This window comes from Prionailurus viverrinus, chromosome E3 (genome assembly GCF_022837055.1).
Source record: "Prionailurus viverrinus isolate Anna chromosome E3, UM_Priviv_1.0, whole genome shotgun sequence".
NCBI classification, from domain to species: Eukaryota; Metazoa; Chordata; class Mammalia; order Carnivora; family Felidae; genus Prionailurus; species Prionailurus viverrinus.
Window position 1 is genome coordinate 13,825,001 of NC_062576.1, and position 22,863 is coordinate 13,847,863.

General features: G+C 45.4%; 1 protein-coding gene across 6 annotated transcripts in view; it reads left to right on the forward strand.

Annotated features, from left to right (window-relative positions):
* The window catches only part of AUTS2 (activator of transcription and developmental regulator AUTS2), a 1,124,374-nt gene that overhangs the window by 783,600 nt on the left and 317,911 nt on the right, over positions 1 to 22,863 (forward strand). For all 6 annotated transcript variants that reach the window (XM_047838413.1, XM_047838415.1, XM_047838416.1 and 3 more), the window contains one exon: positions 17,346 to 17,375. In XM_047838413.1, the coding sequence (XP_047694369.1) occupies positions 17,346 to 17,375 (30 nt within the window). The remainder of the gene's footprint in view (positions 1 to 17,345; positions 17,376 to 22,863) is intronic.

The window sequence follows — 22,863 nt, forward strand, 5'->3', positions numbered from 1 at the left end:
CTGCCATCCAGCCAGGGGCTGTGACTGCTCTGTAACCTTCTTAGATTTAAATCTGTTGCTCGTGTTCTCCTCATAGTGTTACAGAGCAGCAGAGCCCATCCATACTGATGTCTTAATATCATTCTCTCCTCCTTGGATTTATAGAGTAAAATAAACCCGCTGCCATAGAAATGCTTATTGATTACTGAAGTACATAATAAAGCATAAGAATAAAGTAAGACCCAGTAATCGGTCCTATTCCTGGGGGATGACAGTAAACCCTGGCCATGGCAGCCTCTATGGGCTGCTTTCTGCTCTGGAGTTAGGAGGCTCCCTTTTAATTAGGAGTCCAAATAGTAAGCAGTGAATGATAGAAACCAGGCAGAAAGAGCACATACTGTATGATTCCATTTATATAAAACTCTAGAAAATATACAAACTAATCTGTAGTGACAGAAAGCAGATCAGTTGGGGGGAGAGCGGTATGGGCAGAGAAGGGAGAGCAGGATTAACAAAGGAGCACGAGGAGACTTCTGAGGGCTGTGGATGTGTTCACTGTCTTGATTGCGGTGACGGTTTCATGGGTGTGTACATGTGTACGAACGTATCCTATAGTGCCTTTTAAATATAGCTAGTTTATTCCTGTACGTTAGAGCTCAATAAAGCCATTAAAGCCACTTTAAAAAAAAAAAAAAAAGGAAACGGCATAAAGGGACAACCCCGGGGTCATTTTGTGCTAGAAACAAAATGTTCTCTTTTCTTAGGAAACTATATTTTAAGGAATATTTATGAGGACTTGTAAGACTCCATTTCCCCTTCACATTTGGACCGATGGGGATTTCAGGAGACTGAATGGTACCATCAAAAAATAAAATAAAAAGGCATTGGTAGGGCAAGAGAGCCCTCTTCTTTCTCAGTCCCCTTTTCCTTTCTTACATCTGCACCTTAAAGGTGGCTTTTTATGTAATTTTTTGGTAGAAACAAAAGAAGCTGAGGCCTCTGGAAAATAACATTAGTTTCCTTCTCGCCCTACTCTTTCTGCCATTATATTTCCCCCGCCCAGAGGAGAGGGCCTACAAAGAAGAAATAAAAACTACTCCAAAATGTTGGCAGTCTGAAAGGGGTCAGGGGCTTTCAGCACCAAGAGATGTTTGTTTTTCTTGCATTTTAACTCTTAATTTTTGACACAGTGGGAAACTCCAGCATGGCTGCCATTTAAAATGTAACAATGGCGTGGTGCCCTGATTGCCTCTGTCACAAGGGCATCATGACAGAAGGCCAGGAGACAAAGCAAATGAGGCCAAAGACAGTGCCTGCTGCTGAGGTGCTGGTCCATTTCTCTGCTTTTGAATGTTTCTTTTCTCTGGCCTCATAAGGAGTCACTCAGGGAGACTGAAGCTGGAATTTGTACAACCTCTCTTCAGTCCCCTTGATTTTAATCAGAAATACACAATTATTCTTTTCCTCCAAATAGAGAAACTCAATCCCCATTTTAAATTCAATTATTGTAATTGCAGCATTCAGAAAAATAGCACATTCATCTTCTAATAAGAGATTGTGGGTACCAAATTACTGCATATAGTATGTCAAAACAGGAAACTTGAGACTGGCAGACCAGTGGGTGTTTTTATCTTGGCGATTTGTATTTTCTTGCAGACAATTTATAGTAATCCTACCCTTCCTTGTTTATGATTTGTAAGACTAGGTTTTCAAGCCATCCTAAAATAAAGACTGTTTTTAGGTACAATTTAATTTAAAATGCCCATTACGAACATGATGGATTCTAAGAGGGGCGAAAGTGATAGGAAAAGAAAGCGAAATCAGTTTTTGGATCCTGTAGAATGACGGCCCACCATGTCTTTGGATCTTCCTGAACCACCCTCTTACATTTGTAAATCACTTTGTCTCCAGCCATATTTCTAACCCATTAGCTACGCTTTTCACTGTCTTGCATTTTAAACAAACAGAACACAAAGTCTGATGGGTGGGAAGTTGACAATGTGGCCATTATGTCTGTCAGCATGAGAGCACCGCTCTCCCTTTTCCTGTTCAATTCCAGTTGCTTCACTTGGCTTGAAGTGAGTCAAATGTAAAAGGAAATACCTTAGGATTTTGATTTTCCTGATTTTCTTTTTTTTTTTTATTTTAAAAAGAAAAATTTTTTAATGTTTATTTATTTTTGAGAAAGAGAGAAAGATTCGGAGCACAAGCAGGGGAGGGGCAGAGAGAGAGGGAGACTTAGAATCTGAAGCACGCTCCAGGCTCTGAGCTGTCAGCACAGAGCGTGATGCGGGGCTCGAACCCACGAACCTGGAGATCATGACCTGAGCCAAAGTTGGACGCTTAACTGACTGAGCCACCCAGGTGCCCCGATTTTCCTGATTTTCTTAAAGGAATAACCTTAAAATTGGATTTCTTCAACTGTGTACTGTTATTTTCTTCAGATTTTCTTTTACCTTGAAATTATTTCCATGTCTTTCTTGTACACACACTCAGACACCCACGCTTCCAAACACCTTAGTGTTCTTTCCATCACCCCTGTATATTTCTTTTTTTTTATGTTTATTTATTTTTGAAAGAGAGAGAACAAGCGGGGGAAGGGCAGAGAGAGAAAGAGAGAGAGAAAGGGAAGCACAGAATCTGAAGCAGGCTCCAGGCTCTGAGCTGTCAACACAGAGCCTGACGCAGGGCTCAAACCCACAAACTGTGAGATCATGACCTGAGTCAAAGTCGGAGGCTTAACCCACTGAGCCACCCAGGCGACCTCCACCCCCATTTATTTCTTGACTCCTCAATTAAACAGTTCCCATGACACCTTCCTTCAGATTGTTTGCTAACATAATTTATGAATTCATTCTTTCACATATGTTCCTTGAGCGCCTTTTACGTGTCAGATTTAGGAAGAACAGAATATAAGCAAACTCTGACCACAGTGTTGAAGATGCTGGAAATCAGCAGTGGACCTCTGGCCAGTGAAGTCAGAGGAAGCTTCCATATCCATATATATGGGAGAGAGAACAGGCATTTCTGAGCGGAGTAGTAGTCCGTTGGACTGTTTGCTGGGTGTGACTCCTAAGTGCCAGGCATTTTAGTCATATTCTCTCAACTACTCCCTGTGTATACAGTTATCAGCGTTAATGCTCTAAGAAGTTTTATCTCTTCCCAAGGTTACTCTCTTGGTTGGTTTTATTAGATCAATCCTTAGGTAGGCCTTGCATATATGTAAATTCTGTGCAAAGGGCTATTCAAGTAGCTCCTAATCCTGATTGGTCAGAATCTCTAGACAGATTCCAAAATGGCTGGCTTCCAAGTTGTACCAGTCATCACCTGTTATTTTCGATATCCATCCTATCTGTCTATTTATTTATTTGGCCAGTTTGAATTTGAATGAACATCTCACTAATGACGAAGCCCCTAAGGCATTACAGCACTCTGCATAACCTACAGGTGTAGACTCCCAGCTCTTAAATCTATGCATTTTACTTTAGTCCCTATACACAGGTTACTGGCTCCTATTCCTGGAATAAATCCAGACCATATCCACCCAAAAGAATGTGCATCGGGAACCTAAAGGAACACTTAGAAAATTGAATCCTAAAGCGTATTTCCTTGTTGGTAAAAATGAACCATACTTCATTTTATTGTACTTCACTTTATTGTGTTTCACAGATACGGTGTTTTACACATATTGAAGGTTTGCGGCAACCCTAAATGGAGCACGTCTTTCGGTGCCATTTTTCCAGTGCCATTTGCTCACTTCATTTATCTGTCATATTTTGGTTTTTCTCACAGCATTTCAAACATTTTCTTTATTTTTATATTTGGGCTTTTTTTTAAGTTCATTTATTTAGGTAATCTCCACACCCAGCTTGGGGCTTGAACTCACGACCCTGAAATCAAGAGTTGCACACTCTTCTGACCAAGCCAGCTAGGTGCTCCCATTAGTATTACATTTGTAATGGCGATCTGTAATCAGATATCTTTGGTGTCACTATTGTGATTGTTTTGGGGTGCCACAAACAATCTATCAGACGGCAACCTTGATAGATGAAGGTTGTGTGTGTTCTGACTACTCCACTAACTGGCCTTTCCCCCATCTCTCTCCCTCTCCTTGGGCCTTCCTACTCTCTGAGACACAGTGATTTTGGAATTAGGCCAATTAATATCCCTACAGTGGTCTCTAAATGTTTCCGGAAGAGTTATAAATCTCTCACTTTAAATAAAGAGCTACAGATGATTAAGTTTCGGGGAAAACGCATGTCTAAAGCCAAGATAGGCCAAAACCCTTGCACTAAACAGTTAGCCAGGTTGTAAACGCAAAGGAAAAGTTCTTGAAGGAAGTTGAAAGTGCTCTTCTAAAGAACACATGAATGATAGCTGACATAGAGAAAGTTTGAGTGGTCTGGAGAGAAGATCAAACCAACCACAACATCTCCTTAAGACAGAGCCCAATCTAGAGCCAGCTCCTAGCTCTCTTCAGTTCCGCGAAGGCTGGGAGAGGTAAGGAAACTGCAGAAGAAAAGTTTAAAGCTAGCAGAGGTCAGTCACGAGGTTTAAGGAGAGGCTGGCTCCATAACATAAACTTTCAAGGTGCAGCAGCAAATGCTGAGTCACAAGCAGCGGCAAATTATCCAGAACGTCTAGCTGAGATCATTAATGAAGGTGGCTACACCAAATGATAGACTTTGAACGTAGATGGAGCAGCCTTCTAAGATGCCATTGAGGAGTTGTGTAGCTAGACAGGAGATGTCAGTGCCTGACTTCAAAGCTTCAAAGGACAGGCCAACTCTCTGGTTAGTGGCTAACACAGCTGGTGACTTTATGTTGAAGCCAGTGTTCATTTACCATTACAAAAATCTTAGGACCCTTAAGAATTTTGCTGAATCTACTCTGCCCGTGCTCTATAAATGGAACAACAAAGGATAGATGACAGCACATCGGTTTACAGATGGTTTACTGAATATTTTAAGCCCACTGTTGAGACCTACTGCTCAGAAAATCAGATTCCCTTCAAAATATGACTGCTCATTGACAATGCACCTGGTCACGCAAGAGCTCTGATGGAGATGTACGATGAGATTAATGTTATTTCCATGCCTGCTAACACAGCATCCATTCTACAGCCTATGAATCAAGGAGCCATTTCGACTTTCAAGTCCTACTATTTAAGCAATACATTCTGTAAGGCCGTAGCTGCCCTAGGTAGTGTTTTCTCTGTTGGATCTGGGCAAAGTAAATTGAAACCTCTCTGGATAGGATTCACCATTCTCCGTGGCAATAAAGATATTCGTGATTTATAGGAAGAAGCCAAAATATCAACCCTAATGGGAGTTTGGAAGAAGTTGATCCAACCCTCGTGGATGGCGTTGAGGGGTTCAAGACTTCGGGAGGAAGTAGCTGCACGTGTGGTGGGAACAGCGGGCGAACTGGGATCAGAAGTGGGGCCCGCAAATGGTACTTCACGCTGCAGCCTCGTGATCAGACTTGAATGGAAGAGGAGTCGCTCCTTCCAGATGAGCAAAGAAAGTGGTGTCTTGAGATGGGATCTACCCCTGGTGAAGACTCTCTGAAGATTGTTGAAATGACCACAAAGAACGTAGAATATCCCTCAAAAGTAATCAATTAAGCAGCAACAGGGTTTGAGAGGATTGACTCCAGTTTTAAACCAAGTTCTCCTGTGGATGAAATGCTGTCAAACAGCATCACGTGCTACAGAGAAATCATTTGTTCGTGATAGGAAGAGTCTGTTGATGGGGCCAACTTCATTATCGTCTTATAAGAAATGGCCACAGCCACCACCCTGATCAGTCAGCAGCCATCAACACTGAGGTGATGCCCTCCACCAGCAAGAAGATTATAAGTGACTGAAAGCTCAGACGATGGCCAACACTTTTTAGCAATAAAGTATTTATTAACTAAGGGTGTGTATGTTGGGGTTTTTTGGACATAGGGCTATTGCACATGTAATAGACTACAGGGTGGTGTAAATGTAACTTTTATATGCACTGGGAAACCAAAAATTTCATTTGACTCACTTTATTTCGATATTCATTTTATTGCAGTGGTGTGGAACCAAGCCTGCAATATCTCCCCAGACATGCCTGTATTTTATCAATGAAATAAAACCATTTGCTATTCTACTTTGAGAGGGAATGATAGTTTCTGTTTGCTTGTCCGTTTGGGTTGTTGTCTCTCTTTCTGTGTAATAGAGTAGTGAGTTTTCAAACACCTCACAAGCGTGATTTCTTGCAGAATATGATCTCCTGTCTGGCAGTAAAATTATAAAGAAATTAAATCTGTGGCACCTGGGTGGCTCAGTTGGTTAAACGTCCGACTTCAGCTCAGGTTATGATCTCACGGATCGCAAGTTTGAGCCCCAGCCTGCACACGTGTTCTCTCTCTCTCTCTCTCTCTCTCTGTCAAAAATAAACATAAAAAATAGAAATTAAATCCAACAGTTAAACAACTATTGCCGTCTTATTTCTGTGTATGACATAGCATTTCTTTCATGAAGTAGACAGAAAAGGTAAAACTATTAGTATTTCTCTCTGGCTGCTTTCAAATGTTTGAATTCATTGAATCCTAACAAAAATTCTGTGGAGTATGTATCATTTCCATTGACAGGGTAAAAAACAAGAAAGGTAGGCTCGAAGATGTTTAGTGTCTTTCCCCAGACCACGTGGTTGCTGAGTTGGGGGGTTCGGAATTTGAACCTGGCGCCCTTTCCTGAGCCTGGTGCTGTACTAGGCCCTCGTCTTTAGGGAGAGCTGTCTGCAGTGGGGTAGAAATGTGGCCACCTGCTGCAGTCACTGCTGCTTATGGTTATTACAGCCTCTTTCGTTCGGCCCGCCTCCACCCACAGCCCAGCCGTTGATCCGAAAGATGTTTTTCAAGTAGTGTCTTTGTATAGAGCGTGGGAGAGCGAGCAGCGCTAGGTCCTACTTGTTGGGAACATGAACTTTGGAGGACGGAACTGGGTTCAAGTACTGCCTGTGCCACCGGAAGCCTTAACTTCTCCTCTTGAAAATGGAGGGGCCATAACACTTCCCTCCCAGGGCCGTTGTCAGAACGTTCTCTTTTAATGACCGGTGGGCTGTAGGCTGGCTCTTCTAGGGGGAAAGGTGCTCTAAGAGGGTTCCCATGGAGAATCCCTCCCATGCAGGAGCCATGCTGCAGAGCTAAGATGTGAAATGCACTTCATCTTCAGGAAGCAGGCTTCATTCAGGGAGCCTTCCCCAAAAGAGACAGCTAAGAACTACTCTTCTCCGGCTCCCTTTGCCTGAGGTGGACGCTGTCCCTTTGGCCAGAAATTGAATCGTGTGGGTGCCACTTAGCATGGGAAGCAGTGCCTCACATTCAGTGCCTCACAACCTTGGGGGCCGGAAGGAAGAATGGTTTGCAGCACTTACATCACCTGGGGAAAAAGAACTCAGAGGCACAGGCACTTTAAGAAAGATGCTTTTACTTTGAGTGTTGGAGAAAATAGAACAATTACCTATTGAAAGCGAAGTGAATGAAAAAACATCTCTGTTCGTACTACCCTGATCATTTAATCTATTCAGATCCATTGTGCCTTCCTGAAGGTGGTTCAGGCCAGCCTGTCTGTTCCTTCCCCACGCTAGGGCACCCAGCGATCCCAACTCGAGACGGATTTTCTACGCCACGAGGAGATTCCTCTAAGGGTTTGTGCTCTATGTGCAGTATCGGATCTGTACAATAAATAAAAGGAGGGAGGGAGGGGGATCCACAAATCATCAAATCGGTATTAGCATCTTTTAGGGTCCTTAAGACTGCACTAGGCCCTGTGATGATTCCAGGTACAACCAGAGTGCTCTGAGGAGCTCACTCTCTGACAGGGGAGCAAGACTTCTATACATAAAATCAATGAAGGATTGTGTTCTGTTGAAACTACAGCCAGGTAGGTTTCCAGCACCTGGCACACATACTCTTGAGGAAAAAAAAAAATACTCAGTCTTTGTTGAAGAATGAATGCATGCATGATTTTTGACATCTGTTGAGTGCTTTCCATGGATCAGGCACTGTTCTATGCCTTTTAATGATATAGAGAGAGAGATATACATATACATGTATATAGACATATATATATATAATATTGCATTAGTGTATATTTATGAAGGTAAATGCTCTTAACCGTGGGAGTTAGTACTGCCAATAGCCCCATTTGATAGAAAATGAAACTGAGGCACAGAAAGGTTAAGTTACTTGCCTAAGGTCCTACAGAGTGTAAGTGGTAGAGCCAAGACTTGAATCCAGGCAAACTGGCCCCGTGGCCATGTGTGAAAGAGAATAGGATGTGCTTTGCAAGAGCTGGTTGCCATTTTGGTGCAGACGAAGAGCTTCCGGGCTTTGTTATCTGCTCCTCTGGCTTTGGCTTCCTCAAGACTGCAAGCTCCCTCCCCCTTTCTAGAACCCAGACCAGCTGGGCCAACCCTGTGCGGTTCTACCCCGCCTGGGCCCCGGCCCCGCCTGCTCTCTCATTTGTAGTTTCTCTCACCGAGCACATTTCTAAAGGAGGACCGCTGCTCCGCTTTAAGGACATACGAATGGCTTGCCCTCACCTGTCAAGCATGATCCTTGTATTTTACCAGGCCCATTATGAACGCAATCTTTCTGTCGAAAATTTGCATACCTCCTTTCTTGAAAAGTAATGACAGCAATTTCTTTCCCTCCGCTCACTTTCTGAGTGTCTCATTTAACGGCACCTGTGAAACCGACAGGCGCAGAGATGAGAAGTGAAAGAGAGCAGTTGATTAAATCATCATCAAGCCGGGCCTCAGAAAGTCAATTCTGCTTGCCGTCTGCAATGATATCCTTTTATCTTAAAGTAATGAGCTATGGCACTTTTGCATCGGGTAATGCGATAAGTTCTATTAGCATGTTCCATTTGCCTCACAAGCAAGGGCAAGTCATTTTAGCTAGCTCATATCACTGCAATCAAAGCAATTGGCTTCCCAGGCAGAGAAGAAAGGGAAAAGGCTCAGGGTGATTTCTATGGATCACAACACAGCGGAAAAAATAGACTCTTGTATTATTTTAACCCGTAACATGCTTTTCCTTTTTACTCATCAGCAAATTGGGGTTTTATTAGCTCACACAGGACTCTGAAAAGAACCAAGGTTTAGTTGAAGCAAACCCAGGGGGCTCAGGCCCCACCCAAAGGAACAAGCAGCTGTGATCTGGAAAGGGAAGATTGCACAGGGGGTCACAAATATAATACTGGCAGCGAACGTAGCTGAGAAGGTCTCCCTGGTAATAATACTGTGGTCTCGTAATAAACTCTTACTTCACACCATCTTCAAAGTCATTTGTAATAGGTCCCCAGGCAGGTACGGATTAATGCTATTGATGACTTAGAATCAGTAAATCAATGGCAAAGAGGCAAAGGATCTGTTGCTTAAGCTTAAAAGAGATCGTTTACAAATCACCCGGCCCTAGACTGTCAGTTTTACCTTTGGACAAGAAACTCATTTTTCTCATGTTGGCAACCACTGAGGCTTGTGGGCTCTGGGCTTTAAGTAAATTTCATCTTTGGGGTTTATGTATGTTTATACTTGGCAAAGTGTGACTTCCTTTCTTCTTAAAGGGGAAAAAAATGCTGAACTCCAAAGATTTGTGAAATACCCACTTCTTCCACATCCAAAAGCCCAACAATATTTTAATGAGCTAGCTGGAAATTTACAACATACAGATTGTTTTATGAAATATACCTGGATTTGAAAGTGACAAAAAGGACCAAAAAGGAAAAAAAAAAAAAAAACCATGTTGAATATTAAGTCGTGACCTTTAGAACTTCAGATTTGGACAGCTTGATTTCTGGCTGTGTATTTGTCCTTCTAATGAGTGGTCAGAATGAACCTAGAACACCATAGGCACTTTAAAAGTATTTGTTGAATGAAAATGTGTGATCATCTGAGAGACCCTGGAGGGGGATCAGAAGTGTTCCGCTAGCCCCCTCAGATCACGTTGGCCGTTTGAGCCCTGGCCCGTTCAAGCTGAGAACTTGCAAAAATGCCAGGTTCTGAGAACTCCCCATAGGAATAACAGGTCACCAGTACAGAATTCCAGAAGCTTCTGAAGATTTGCTCTCCTCTCTACCTCCTGCACAGTGAAAGATGGGTAGACCTTACATTATTTTCTAATGTGCTCTTTTTGTGACTGTCAGAAGCTTTATTCTCATCTTTTAAGTTACTGTTTGGCAAACAAATGTTTCAATTACGCTTTCGCTTTTGTAGAGCTATTTTATTTGATTGGGTATAGTTGTTGTTGAGGCGGAAGGGAAGAGGGCCAGTGGCGTCGTTTTACAACCAGTGAGAATACCGTAAACCATTTTCAGGATGAAAATATTCTTTTTTATTTCAAGGTCCCCAATAGCTTTAAATTTCACTTAAAGCCCAAAGTCGATAGGAGAGCGGTGTAAACATTGTGAAACGAGGGCTCTGTGAGGTGACGGAAGACAGACAACATCAGAGTTGCCGTACGCGGCACAGAATGACTGCGTGTTTTTGCGTGCAGAATTGCAGGGATGGGAAGATGATGGTGGGCATGCTTCTAGTCACTGTGCTGCTAGTTTACTTCTTTAAATAAAAAAAATAAGTGTCATGTTTTCTCTAGGTGGCTTCTTCTGAAATTGCTTTTAGGTGAGGGATGTCTTTACAGTCTTAGATAAACCGCCTGCCCCAAAGGGAAACCGATTTGTTTTGTCACCAGCAAAGTTAAATTGTACTTGATGTTAGATGCCGTAGTTTACAAGTTGGGGTTCTCCCTCATTTTCCTCTTATTTCCTTTAGGCAGAAAGAAGAATAAAATAACTTTGTTCAGTGATGGTGTTCAGCCCTGACATCTTTGGTGGCAATGATAAATGGATTTGAGATACGAAATAACTGTTCCAGCAAGGTCCATTGAGCAGAATAGAGAGCAATGCCCTCCTCAATGTCATTGTATGTGATATATTCAATGATTGCCACTTTCTGCTTAAGAATGCATTCCATCACGAGGTACCTAGAATTCCATCTTGTTCCTTCATTCCGAATGAGGCGGAGAGATGTCGCAGACCTTGACTTATTTCGATTTGGATCAGCGTCTTAAAACACAGATACTGAGATTCCCAAACGGAAATGAGAAATGTTTGCTTTTGAGGAAGTACAATAAAATCATAATCATGTCTTGTCTGGGCCTTTTAATGGAAGGTATTTCCTTCCTGGCCCCAACTCTAGGCTCTGCTAATGATTTTAACACTGCCCCCTGTGCTCAAACATACACCCCGCTGAATTAAGCAGTGGAGTTAGTCATTATTTCCTGTACCTTCTTTCTTTGGAATTACTTGTTTTTTCAAAATCATAGTTTCTTATGTAACCTGGAATCAGCCACTGTTTGAAGAATTCTAAAGAAGAATGAGGTGAACTTATCAATGTGAGCACCTTTCATGTCCCAAGACACTGTCTCTTACCTACTCAGAGCTAACTCTGTAGTACGGATGTGTCTTGTGGCAAACAGTGAAAATATAATTTTGTAAGAGATGGCGACAGAACAATTAATTCTAAGAAGAGTACTGTAATTCTAAGAATTCCTAATTCATATTAGAAGATTCTAAGGGAACTGGGTTTGCAAAGGCAAATTAAACATTTTTAGGTAGAAACTTGGAGAACCAGAATTAATTTACAAAGACAAATTAAATATTTTTAGGTAGGAACTTGGAGAACCAGAATTCCAGGTGGAGGGAACTGAAAAGTGCAAAGATAATAAATCCTGAGGGTGTGACCAGTTGTGCCTGAGTGTGGCAACAACAAGGGGTGTGTTAAGATAGTGCTACTCCAAGTGTGGGTGCAGACCCAGGCCACACCCTGAGTTCTTGGTTAACCGTCTACTGGGGGATCGGCGTGGCAGCTGAGAATAAGCATTTGGAAACTTTTATAGCAATTCAGTAGAGTAATTTCATATCCCTTAAATCTAATAATAACACACACACACACACACACATATACACATGTCTTTGCTTTTCTTTTTCATGTTCCTAGCAATTTATTTTTTATTATATTCTACAATGTATTGGAAATTAAAGAAAACAAAACCAAAACAAATGGTCCTTCTCCACAGAAAGCTTGACATGCACCGTGCTGGAGGAGTGGCTGGGTGTCGGGAGTCAGAGGCTCTGTGAAGAGTTTTCCTTGCCGTGGGAAGTGTCCAGTCTCTTTGCTGAGACTGCACGTGCAACAGCATTACCAAGAAGATAATGGGAGTGGGATAGATAAGAAGAAGATAATGCCAGCGGAAGAGGGGCAGACTTGGGGCAAGCACACGAGGGCGAGTCTGGATTTAGGTGGATGCTCGGGTCTGAGGTGTTTGCAGGGCTTCGGGAAGGGGATATAGCAAGCAAAAACATACTTTAGTAACAGTTAGCACTTACTGCCTACGCCAACTCTGTGCCGTGTGTTGTCTGAACCATTTACATGTGTTCACTTGTTCTCTTCTCCCCTTCCTTTGGGGGAAATGCCATTAGTGCCCACATTTTACAGATAAGTAAACTGAGATGCAGAGAATTGAAATGATTCTCCCAGAGTCACATAGCTGGCAGGTGGTGGGCATAGAGATGTTTTAGTCTCAATATATAAATGGTAGACGGAACTAGGGGACTCTAAGGGCTCTCCAGGAAATCACAGAGAAACAGTAGGACTGCAGATTCAACTCTGGGGGGACAGTGAAATTAAGGGATATGCAGAGAAGGAAGAGCCATGAGGAGATACTAGGGAAGAGCAGTATTGGTGAATGTGTACAAGGGGAAAATGCCAATATGTTCAGTCGAAACAATCCGAATAGCAGCACGAGGGAATTTCCTTACTAGGTTATTTACAATCCATACAGTGGATTGCAGCGCAACCTTTTACACACACACACACACACACACACACACACACACACACACACATACTTATTTTTAGGTTTATTTATTTATTTATGGGGGCGGGGAGGGACAGAGAGAGAGGGAGAGAGAATCCCCAGCGGGCTCTGTGCAGTCAGCATGGGGCTCGACCGCACAAACTGCGAGATCACCACCTGAGCCGAAATCAAGAGTCAGATGCTTAACCGACTGAGCCACCCAGCTGCCCCGCAGCGCAGCCTTTAAAAAAAAAAAAAAAAAAAAAAGTGATGTGACAGGGTAAATTTGCCTCATTGAACAAAATATTTGACACATTATATGAAAACAAAGAAGGGTACAAGTAGTAGGAATTCATTTTCATCTCTTCAAATGTGTGTGTGAAGGATGGAGGAAAGACTGGAAAGAATGCTACAGACGTATTAGCTGTTTACCTATGGGCAGCAGGTTCGTGGGTGATTTTTAAATTCTGTTCAATAAAATATGCATTAATTTGTAAAAGGAGAAAATACTGGGTGGGTGGGTGCGTGGGTGGGTTGAAGTGTTTAAAGGGTGGGACTTAGTGCAAAAGGGAAAGTTGCCCCCAGAAGACTCACTTCTAATTTGTGAAACCAGAGGGAACAGATGGTGAAGTTGAGCCAGTCACCGGAAGTGCTGTGCTCAGGCACTAGGCCCTTTCTGAGTTCTGCCTTTGAGGCATGTGGCTTGGATTTCATGCTCCTGTCTCCTTCTTTTGTCTGTGCGGGTTTGGCTCACATGTGTGTCTGAAGGCTCAGTGACCAAGAATTCTCTCCCATCTGGGGGGTAAGGCCCCCTTGTTCCTTTTCATTTCTGGCTTTTAAAACGGAGGAAAATATTTGCAGCGTTTCACAAAGGGCTTTGAAGTCTAGTCATGGGGAGTACTCTGTCACCTCAAGCTGGTTGTTAGCGTGCAACCTGTTTGCTAATAAACCAGTGCGGGACCCTGGTGTCAAAATGCTTAAAATGGTCAAATCAGCGGGGACTCTGTTTCTGCATTCGACATGCCTTTCCCATTTTCCAGCCTCATGCAGAACATACACCTGAATCAGGAGGTGGCTCGGCGTGAACTCTTGTAAATTGGAGTGGGTATCTAGGGATTGGGGAGCAGACACTTCTTCTTTTAACCTTTCAAGACCAGGAATCATTTGGCCCCAAATCCACAATGTACTGAACCTGGGGTGTAAAAGCCGTACAGTGTATTAAATGTGAATTTGAGCCCATGAATTCTGCCCACACTGACTCTATAAAACAGCCTCTCCTTTTCATAAAGCCGGCCCATAAACGGCTGCCAGCGAAGCAGAAAGACTCCTTAGGACTGTGGCTCGCGTTCCGTCTGGGGTTGTCAACAAACCCCCTTTATGAGTGGAATAGACCTCTTGTATGTGTCGAACTTCTGGCTTTTTACAGAGTGTGTCAGGAGCCAGGCTAGGCAAGCGTTAGGCGCTGTTTGCTGAGTGCATTTATTGCCTTTGCATAATTTATGAGCTGGAGGGGTTGACCATCATCGGTCTCTGCCAGGGGCTGGCACTCGAGGCTCCGGAGAGCGGAGCTGTAAATTGGATGGTGCGCTCCTGCTGAGCTCACGGCAAAGTCCTCGGGTCAGTATGGGAATTTAATACCAGAAATGGAACTGTTTTCTCAGCGCACCATGTGGGCCCCAGTGCAGCAGAGACTGTTTTGGCAGACTCTGCGACCGGCCTTGTCGAGGAGCTGTCACTCACCCGGCATGTTGTGTGGGGAGCCTGAGCATTTTTAATCGGCTTGGCATCCGTGCTGCTTCCATAATGGATACCAGTAGGTCTCAGTTCTTCACCATATGCTTAACTCTGGAGACAAGGTGCTTCTGGGTATATCAGTAATTACTTGATGCAGAATTAAGTGGACCTTGAAATTAGAACTGGACTGTTGGAAAGCAGAAAGCTTAACACTTTGATAGAAATAACCATTCCCAGGGACATACCACTGTTAGGATCGGTAGGGGTGGGGGCTGGGAACGGACAGTGGTAGTTCTTTTCCAGGCTCCCCACTCCTTCTTCCCCCTGCACACCAGTCCTTGGGGACATGGGCAAATGCCATGCCACAGCCTTCAGCTGTCACTGATTGCCTCACGAGGCGAGCTGGGATCATCTGGGGAGAGGAGTCTGCCTGGCAAAATACGCTTCTCTCTTCCACGCCCTCCTGAATGATGCCTTGTCACTCTTGAAATTGCGCCCGTAACTTAGGAACCCCAACGAAAGCCTAAGCAAAGGCAATGGAAAAGTCACACAATCAGGAGAACAGAACCTCATCTGTCTGTTGTTCTAGGCCTTCAAAGTCTTCATCTAGCCTCTCTTGACTTATCAGAATAGAGAAATTACTCATCAGGCAAAAGGAAGTTTAGACCTTCTCAGTTTGGAAGCCTGGTTGAAAACAGTGCAGTCGTACTTGGTTAAAGCACAGTCACTAAAACTCTGATAACCTTATGGCATTGAGGAGCCGGCGAGGACAGTGAAAGGTTAGAGCCCTCCAGTCTGTAAGTTTGTGCTGTGAGTTCCTAAATACCTACAGTAGAGAGTGTAAGCTACAAAGAGGAAGCAGTCCCCAAGTTATGTCTTATAATAGCACGCTGTCCATTCGGATGGAGTTTTTGTTACTTTCAATGGAAAGCACTCTAATGGTGGTTTTTAAACAATAAGGTAACTTACTGTTACCTGAACAAAAATGTCCAGAGGTAGGCTGCTCTTAGGTTGGTTCAAGTGGCCCCATTGTGCCAGGCCATTTCTTGGCCCCACTCTCTTGTTTTAGTACTTAGGCTTTTTGCCTCATTTTTGCAAAGTCGCTACCACAGATCCAGACGTCACATCCTCGTTCAGTCGTGTTCAGAGGCAAGAGGCAAGTGCTTCTTGCTTTTCTTCTTTTTTGAGGAGAAAAAAATTTTTTCAGAACCCTCAGCAGACATTTCCTCAAGTCTCAGCCAACGGTGTGTCTTATGGCCACCCTTAGCTGTAAGCAAAGTTGGAAAAGAGAGACTATCTGGCCTTTTCAGTCTCAAAATGTCAGAAGCTACAGACTAGGGGAAAGGAGCTTGCAAATGACTATGGGTATCTAGCCAGTAGTGACTGCTGTATAGGCAAATTTATTTTCTGTTTCTGTTCATAGCTACATCAACTCCCATGTCCAGGTGGCCACACTAAAAACCTTGGCATCATCCGAGACTCGTCCCTCTTCCTTGCTTCTCGCATCCATGTGTTACCACGTCCTATTGGTTCTGCCTTCAGAACTACTCTGCCATCTGTTCCTCCCTTTCTTAAACCATGCGTCATGCTGGTCTAGACAGTGTTGTAAGGGTTGCCAAACTGGTCACCTGTGACCAATGTCTTCTTCCCAACCCCAGCTCATGGTCTCTCCTCTGCCCTGTGGGAAGAGTCATCCTAATGGACTATAGCTCTCATCACACAACACCTCTGCTCAGTGTTAGTGTTATAGCTTTCCCTCTGCTGCTAAACTGAAAGCTACCTTAGGGCCAGTCCTGCGTCCTGCTTGGTTGAGTATCTGTCTGGCTTAGCAGTGCTCATCAAGGACTTTTGAGTGAATGAATGAATATTTTTATCCGTTGCACATTTACTGTGACAGAATACACCCCCCCCCCTTTTGAAATCAAATGGGTAACAAACACTCTTGGTTTAAAAAGAAAATGTGGTTTTATTTTTTCCCCCTTTGCCTCTAATGAAGAAGCCCAAGTTTTGAGTTAACTCTCGTTCTTTGCTTATCCCAAACTTAGCTGACCAGTTGGAATTTGGGGTCAGTTAGCTACAATGTGACTCTACTGTCTTAAAACAGATTTCTTTGCCCATATTGCTGATTTATTTCCCTGACCTCTTCTTATCATTGGTGTGTTTTTTATAGGGAATATTCCCTCTTTTCTCTGGGCCTCTAAGCCACAGAAAAGGCAGCCATCACAAACTGGTGAGCTCTGCCCACTGTGTTTCTTCCAAAGTCCAAATGAGCAAATACGGTGTCCGGAGGCTTACCTCTTTTCCTGTGCAAAAGCACCGGGAGAGATACAACCATTCACATTAGCTGAAGGTAGAAGGTCTCCATTAAGATATCAATTTGCTCCGAATCCCAGTGAATGACCTTGATGCACCTTAGTCCTGCGGCCGGATTGGCTCCTTGATGGGCATCCCCTCTCCCGTGCAGTGGGGGTGCTCACCATTGTGATCCAGCACCTTGCCAGACTGACCACAGGAAGAGGCACAGAGAGCAGGCATCGAATGAAATCAACAGAGCACCTTCACAGCATTTCGCTTCTGATTCTGATTATCATCGTTTGAACTGAAGAAACTCTGTACAGCTTAGGCAGCATTTTTTTATTTCCTCTATTTGTCTTTCTTCTTTTTTTTTTTTTCTGTATCAAAAATAAAAATCTACTCAATTTTTTCACTAACCCTTATTCTCTTATCTTTCTTTTCAGTGTGACAGCGACAGTGACCAGGAAGAGAAGGTAAGATCCCCCCGCCCCGCCCCACCATTGTGGGCAGAGTCGAGCACCGTGGTTCTCGCACACGGTCACAGGGTGGTGGGATACCAGCCTGCTATTGACCGTACCTTTTCTGCAAAGACCAGCTTTATTTACACAGCGATGTTTCCTGTGATAAGAAATAATGTATTTAATATGTGAGGCCCACTTTTTTTAAACACACCCGTTAATATTGGATATATCGTCGTCCGGTTTTCACTTTTACAGATTTTAAAAGAGGAAACCATTTTAACAGCCATCTGATTTTTCTTTTTGAATCCTTGATTAGAACATTAAACTTGCTAGCCTGCATTTGTAATGTCATTTCTTCATTTCTTTTACTGACCTCTATGCTTCTTCTCGCCTTACTGTACATATTGGCCTTCTTGATGGAAATGTGAACGGTGTGTTTCTCGGAATCTTACCGTGGGACGAGGGGTGGGCAGGGCAAGGCAGGTGGGAACTGCTATCTTCCCGCCCAGGTGGACGGCCAGGTGGGAGGGCGGTTCTTCCCGCAGGTACCCGCTCTGTGTGGAGGCTGATGGCCACCAGCCTCTGTGCGTCCCGTTCAACATGGATCCGGAAAAGGAGCTCAGTTGTTGAGCTTTCAGAAGATTGGATCACAGCCCGGTAAAGTGAACTTTCTGTGCTTGAAGCAAAGGGATTATTTGTCCGTTTGGTCTTTCTTTCTAGCTGTCCCCACCCCTCAGTCAAACTTCTTGCTAATTTCATTCCTCCCTTATGAACCTCATCAAGAGTTACCCGAACGTCACGGTTTCTATATTGCTCGGCCTCAGAGGGATGGGACCTCCCCGGTTTCCGGGTCTGTCCTGTGGAGCTGGTGTTCTTGAGCCCCATTCTGTGCCTTTCACCTCCTATGTGCCTGTGGATTTCACTCAGAATCCCGCAGTTCATGTTTGGCGGGATCTTCCCAACAGGCCCAGAATTTTCCCTCCTTCTCTGCTGCCAGCCTCCAAGAGAGATCTAAAGGCTCTGGTTCTGTACTGTCGTTAATTTGAATTCAGCATATGTAGCCTGTTATAAAATGCGAGACATCATCATTTGAGCAGGTCAAGCATATTCAGATGAAGACAAATGGTGCTTATTTGATTTCCTTAAAATCAGGAAATGAAAAAAGTGCTCTCTGGAGAAATCATGTTCTGCCTGACTTGGATGATAGACCAATGCATGTCCCCTAGATAAGAACAGGCTCTCGCCTTGAGGTTTTTATCTCTGAAGGACGGCCAGGACTGTCAGCTTGCTGACATGTGCATTATCCATGTCATTTTAAACAAAGTGACCTATGGAAGGGTGCGCTGTGCTGTGACATGGTAATGGGCTGTTGGATGACAGTGAAAGTACACACTGCAAAGGGGGCTGTGGATTATTCTTTTGTTTAACTGACAAGTAGGAGCTTCCTTCCTCCAGCCCCTGGGAGTCTCAGCTCCTTGCAAGTCGGGCCCCTGGTGTCTCAGGCAACCGGTGTGCAGTGGGTGCCAGAGGCGCGTGGGCAGCAGTAGAGGCTCAGTGTCCGAGGCGCGCCCGCTGGTCCTGGAGCCATCCCGGCCACATTCCCACCTGGCAGTCGTCACGTCGTTCTGTCGGGCGTCACAGGCACTAGAGAGGGATTGGTGCTTTCTGGCCGTTCCGGGGGATCTTTTACAGGTGACGGTTGATCTCTCTTTTCAAGCCGGTGGCACTTCTCCAAGAGGATGAGCCTTGTTCTGGATTTCACATCCAAGGGGACATTCTTTCTTTAAAAGACAGTGTGGCATCCCAAAGTGTCACTGGTCCCCAGCAGTGGGAGAAGGTGATAAAGTTTGTCCGGTGTTGCATCTCATGCCGGTGTCTGGGTCAGCGGTCTCAACCTTGAATGCACATCCGAATCATCCGGGGGGGGGGGGGGGGGGGGGAGGGTTGTAAAAATCCTGATGCCTGGGCCTCATCCCAGGCCACTTACCTCAGAATCTCTGGAGGTGCCTAGCAGTACTTGTCCAGATGATCACCTAGCTCTGGTAGAGCTGTCTGTGGTTTTCGGAGTGTCCTGGGGGCCACGGTGTTTCCTACACACTGACCGCATCCCAACGAGTCCTTCCCCAGGACCTGAATCCCTGTGTCCTTGCCGCCCCGGTTCCCAACTCTGAGCGCGGGAAGCAGCGAAGCATCTGAGCGGAGCAGTGGCGGCGGGAAGGGAGCAGGGCCCACCGCTCAGAGTCAGGGACGACTCCAGGGCAACGAAGGAGAATAAGGAGATGTTTATAGCAGGTGCACGAGAGGGGTGACGACCGGCGAGGGGAGAGCCGTTAGGAGTGTTCCTCGGACCCGCCGCCCCCGGGGCCTCTGCCTGTGGCCTGCGGTGGCCCTGCAGGCCCTCCTCCTGGCAGGGAGCCGCTCCCCGCCCTCACTCCCATCATCTGTCCCTGTCCCTGCCCCGCCACGCGCCACCCTGCGTTCCTCCAGAGGGCTCCCAGCAGGAGCAATCAAGACTGTAATCGCAGCCGTGCCTGCTTGGCTCTGTTACAGTTCAGACTGTCAGGCTTCCCCTTTTGGACTGAGATTGTCTGGTGTTTATCACCGACTTCAGCACCATCCTCCCAGACTTGTGCTGCGCGCCGAAGCCCCGGCCCCTGGCAGCCTCCTCTGTGCCTGAGCCTCTTGGCTGGGCCCCCCTCGGAGCCCCAGAGCTAACCGAGGCTGCTTTCATGTGCTGCTGGGAGGATTCGCATTCAAATCTGAATTGCTAATGGGGGGAAAGATGCCACTCAGTGTCCTGGGATCCCTTCAGCAGCCTCACCAGGGATGCTGTTGGAGGCAAAAGTGAGACTTGTAGGGACCCACTGGGATTTCTCTCCGGAAGACCTGTCATTCTCTTACTCCACGGGGATCTGCAGAACCGGCGGTCTAAAATTAGGGTACTGTATTTCACACAGCTGACTGAATTAAGATAAACTCTGCTTTCCTCTGATACGAAGCTGTAATTTATAAAATGATACCCTTACTAATTAATGTGGAAGTGACTGGGAAAGGAGCGAAAAAAGCAGAGCTCCCCACGCGTGCAGGAGACGCACTTGTGCACGGAAAAGGCTCTGATGAGACGCTGAGCGAAAAAGCACCTCTCAACGCCCCCTCCCAGCCGCGCGGGGTACGTTTCGCACTAGTGCCAGAGAACCTGGAGGACTTGGCCAGGGTCGGCGTTGGGCGGGAGTGAGAGAAGGCTATGGACGGTCCACATCCTAGATGTGGGATTTTTCTGTGCTGTAGTTAGTGTAAAGCAAGGAGGAAGCGCTTTGCACCTTAATCACCCAAATGAAGCAATTTTCCCAGGCTCCCATTCGAAATGAATTGCTATCATGAGAACAAAGAGGCAACGTGCATATTTCCACGTATTTGGCCTGTATTTTCTCTTGTTGCCTCTCTTCCTCTACCGCTGGCAACAGCCCATTATACTAAGAAACATTCCCTGTTTGGTTATGAAATTAATGTAGAGATTAAAAGTAGTTCCTGTTTATTGTGTGGGCCACAGGGCAAAATTGGTTGGAAGGCATAATGCCCGGTGGTCAGGCACTTGGGCCTCCGAGTCCGGTGGCTTAGGCTGGTGTGTGACTGTCCTTTCCTACTTTGGAGCAGCGGACAAGCCTCCGTGCTCTCATCCGCCCAATGGGATTAACAACAACTCCACCTATAGTTTTATAACAATTAAAGAAGACGCTTGACTCAGCTCCTGGCCTCTGGACCAGTAAGTGCCCATAAACGTTGGCTTTCTTGAGTTTTACTTGGAGGGAAGTGAGAGACTCACTCGGGAAAGGAGGAAGGCCACCCTCTTCTTCAGAAGGCTCCGGATCTGCCGGAAAACCTGCCTGAGGACGTGAGGCCTTCGTCCCCTAGGGCACTTCTTCCTGTTACAAGCTGAATGAAAGTGGTGCGAAATGTGGAAGGTCTCCCCCCACAATGGCTTTGAAACTCCTTATCCCAAATTTCAGGCTTTCCCCTGGGCACAACCCAGAGCCGAGTGCAAGCGTGCCATTCTGCAGGAATCTGATGGCAGCTACGTGGCTTGTAGAGCCCGTGGCCCACATGCCAAATACTGTCCGCTCCGGACACCCGTCACGGGGGAGAGGGGCCCATGCGGGACATCTGGGGTGGGGCCGTAGCAACTGTATTTTTTGAAAAGTTTCCTAAGTAACCTCGATACGCGATTTGTCTTGAGAACCACGGCCTTATACAAATGTCGGAGAGAAACATTTACTTTCCCCTTGTTTAGGGCTCTTAACAGCTTGATAGTCCAGAAGAAAGACTCGAAAGCTGTAGAGGTGTCGTGGGGGTAACTTGCACCCACATGCTTGTGTAGAGCTAACATGGAGTACACACACACGCAATACACACGTATGCGATCTCTTCGCAGATAGGAGCCATCCTCCTTTTCCTAACGTACCTGTGAACATGATGGCGGTTTCCTCTCTCTGGGCTTTGAACACCTGGAGAAGGTTGTGTGGTTCCTGTGACTTGCTCACCAGTACCCGGGACATCCTGCCGGGACGCTGCCAGGTGCACATGCAGTGCTACTGATTTCCCACACCAGCTCCCTCTCCCCCCCACGTGAACACACTTCTTGGTGCGTTCCGATGTTTTGATGTGTGCTAAAATGTGTCGTGTTTGATCATTTTGTGTTCACTTGTGTGGGAAGGGGGCAGCTTCTAAGAAGAGCAGCGGAGGCTTATGTTCCTAACTCCACACAAACCACACGCCTAACTTGGCTTCTGAAGGACTCAGAAACCGCTGAGATGGCAAACTGAAGACTGGGCATGTGGCTTGTGCTTATAGTGGAAGGGGCCCATGCCTTGATTGGCCACAATGCACACTTGGTAAAGATTGTGCACCCTCAGCAACATTCCAGAAGCTCACTGTTGCTTGTAGAACCTCAGTCCTTGGTTTTAAAATAGGACCTGTTCTGATCAGGAGACAATGAGAGACCCTGTTCTATTTTGGAAAAAAAAAGGAATTTTCTCCCCCCGCTTCCAATTTTCTAGCAGCGAAGCAAGCGGCCACGGTCCAGGACAAGAGCGGGGAGCCGTGTTCTTGTGTCCTTGGCACTTGGCATAGTGCCTGGCACAAATTAGGTGCTCAATAATGTTTGTTGCTTTGCTAAATGGGCATTTGCTTTTCCTGGATCTTCATCTCCAGACGGAGGGGAGAAGTGAAACGGGTTCAGAAAACTGATGTTGAACGTGAGTGTGCTCTGTATCAATCCCAGTGTTTATTTTCTGGACTGCAGCAAATAGGTGCTCTCTTCTTCAGCTTTCTGGATTCCCTGTACAAGTTTGTTTTCTCATAAGATACTCCTGAGCCTTTCTAAATTTCCTAGCTTATTTGAGCAACTTGTGTAATTTGGGGGCAAGTTTCAAGAGCTTTCCGTTTTGGATGCCCAATTTCCATAATGCCCATCTGCTCAACCTCTTCTTGCCCCTCTGAGGTT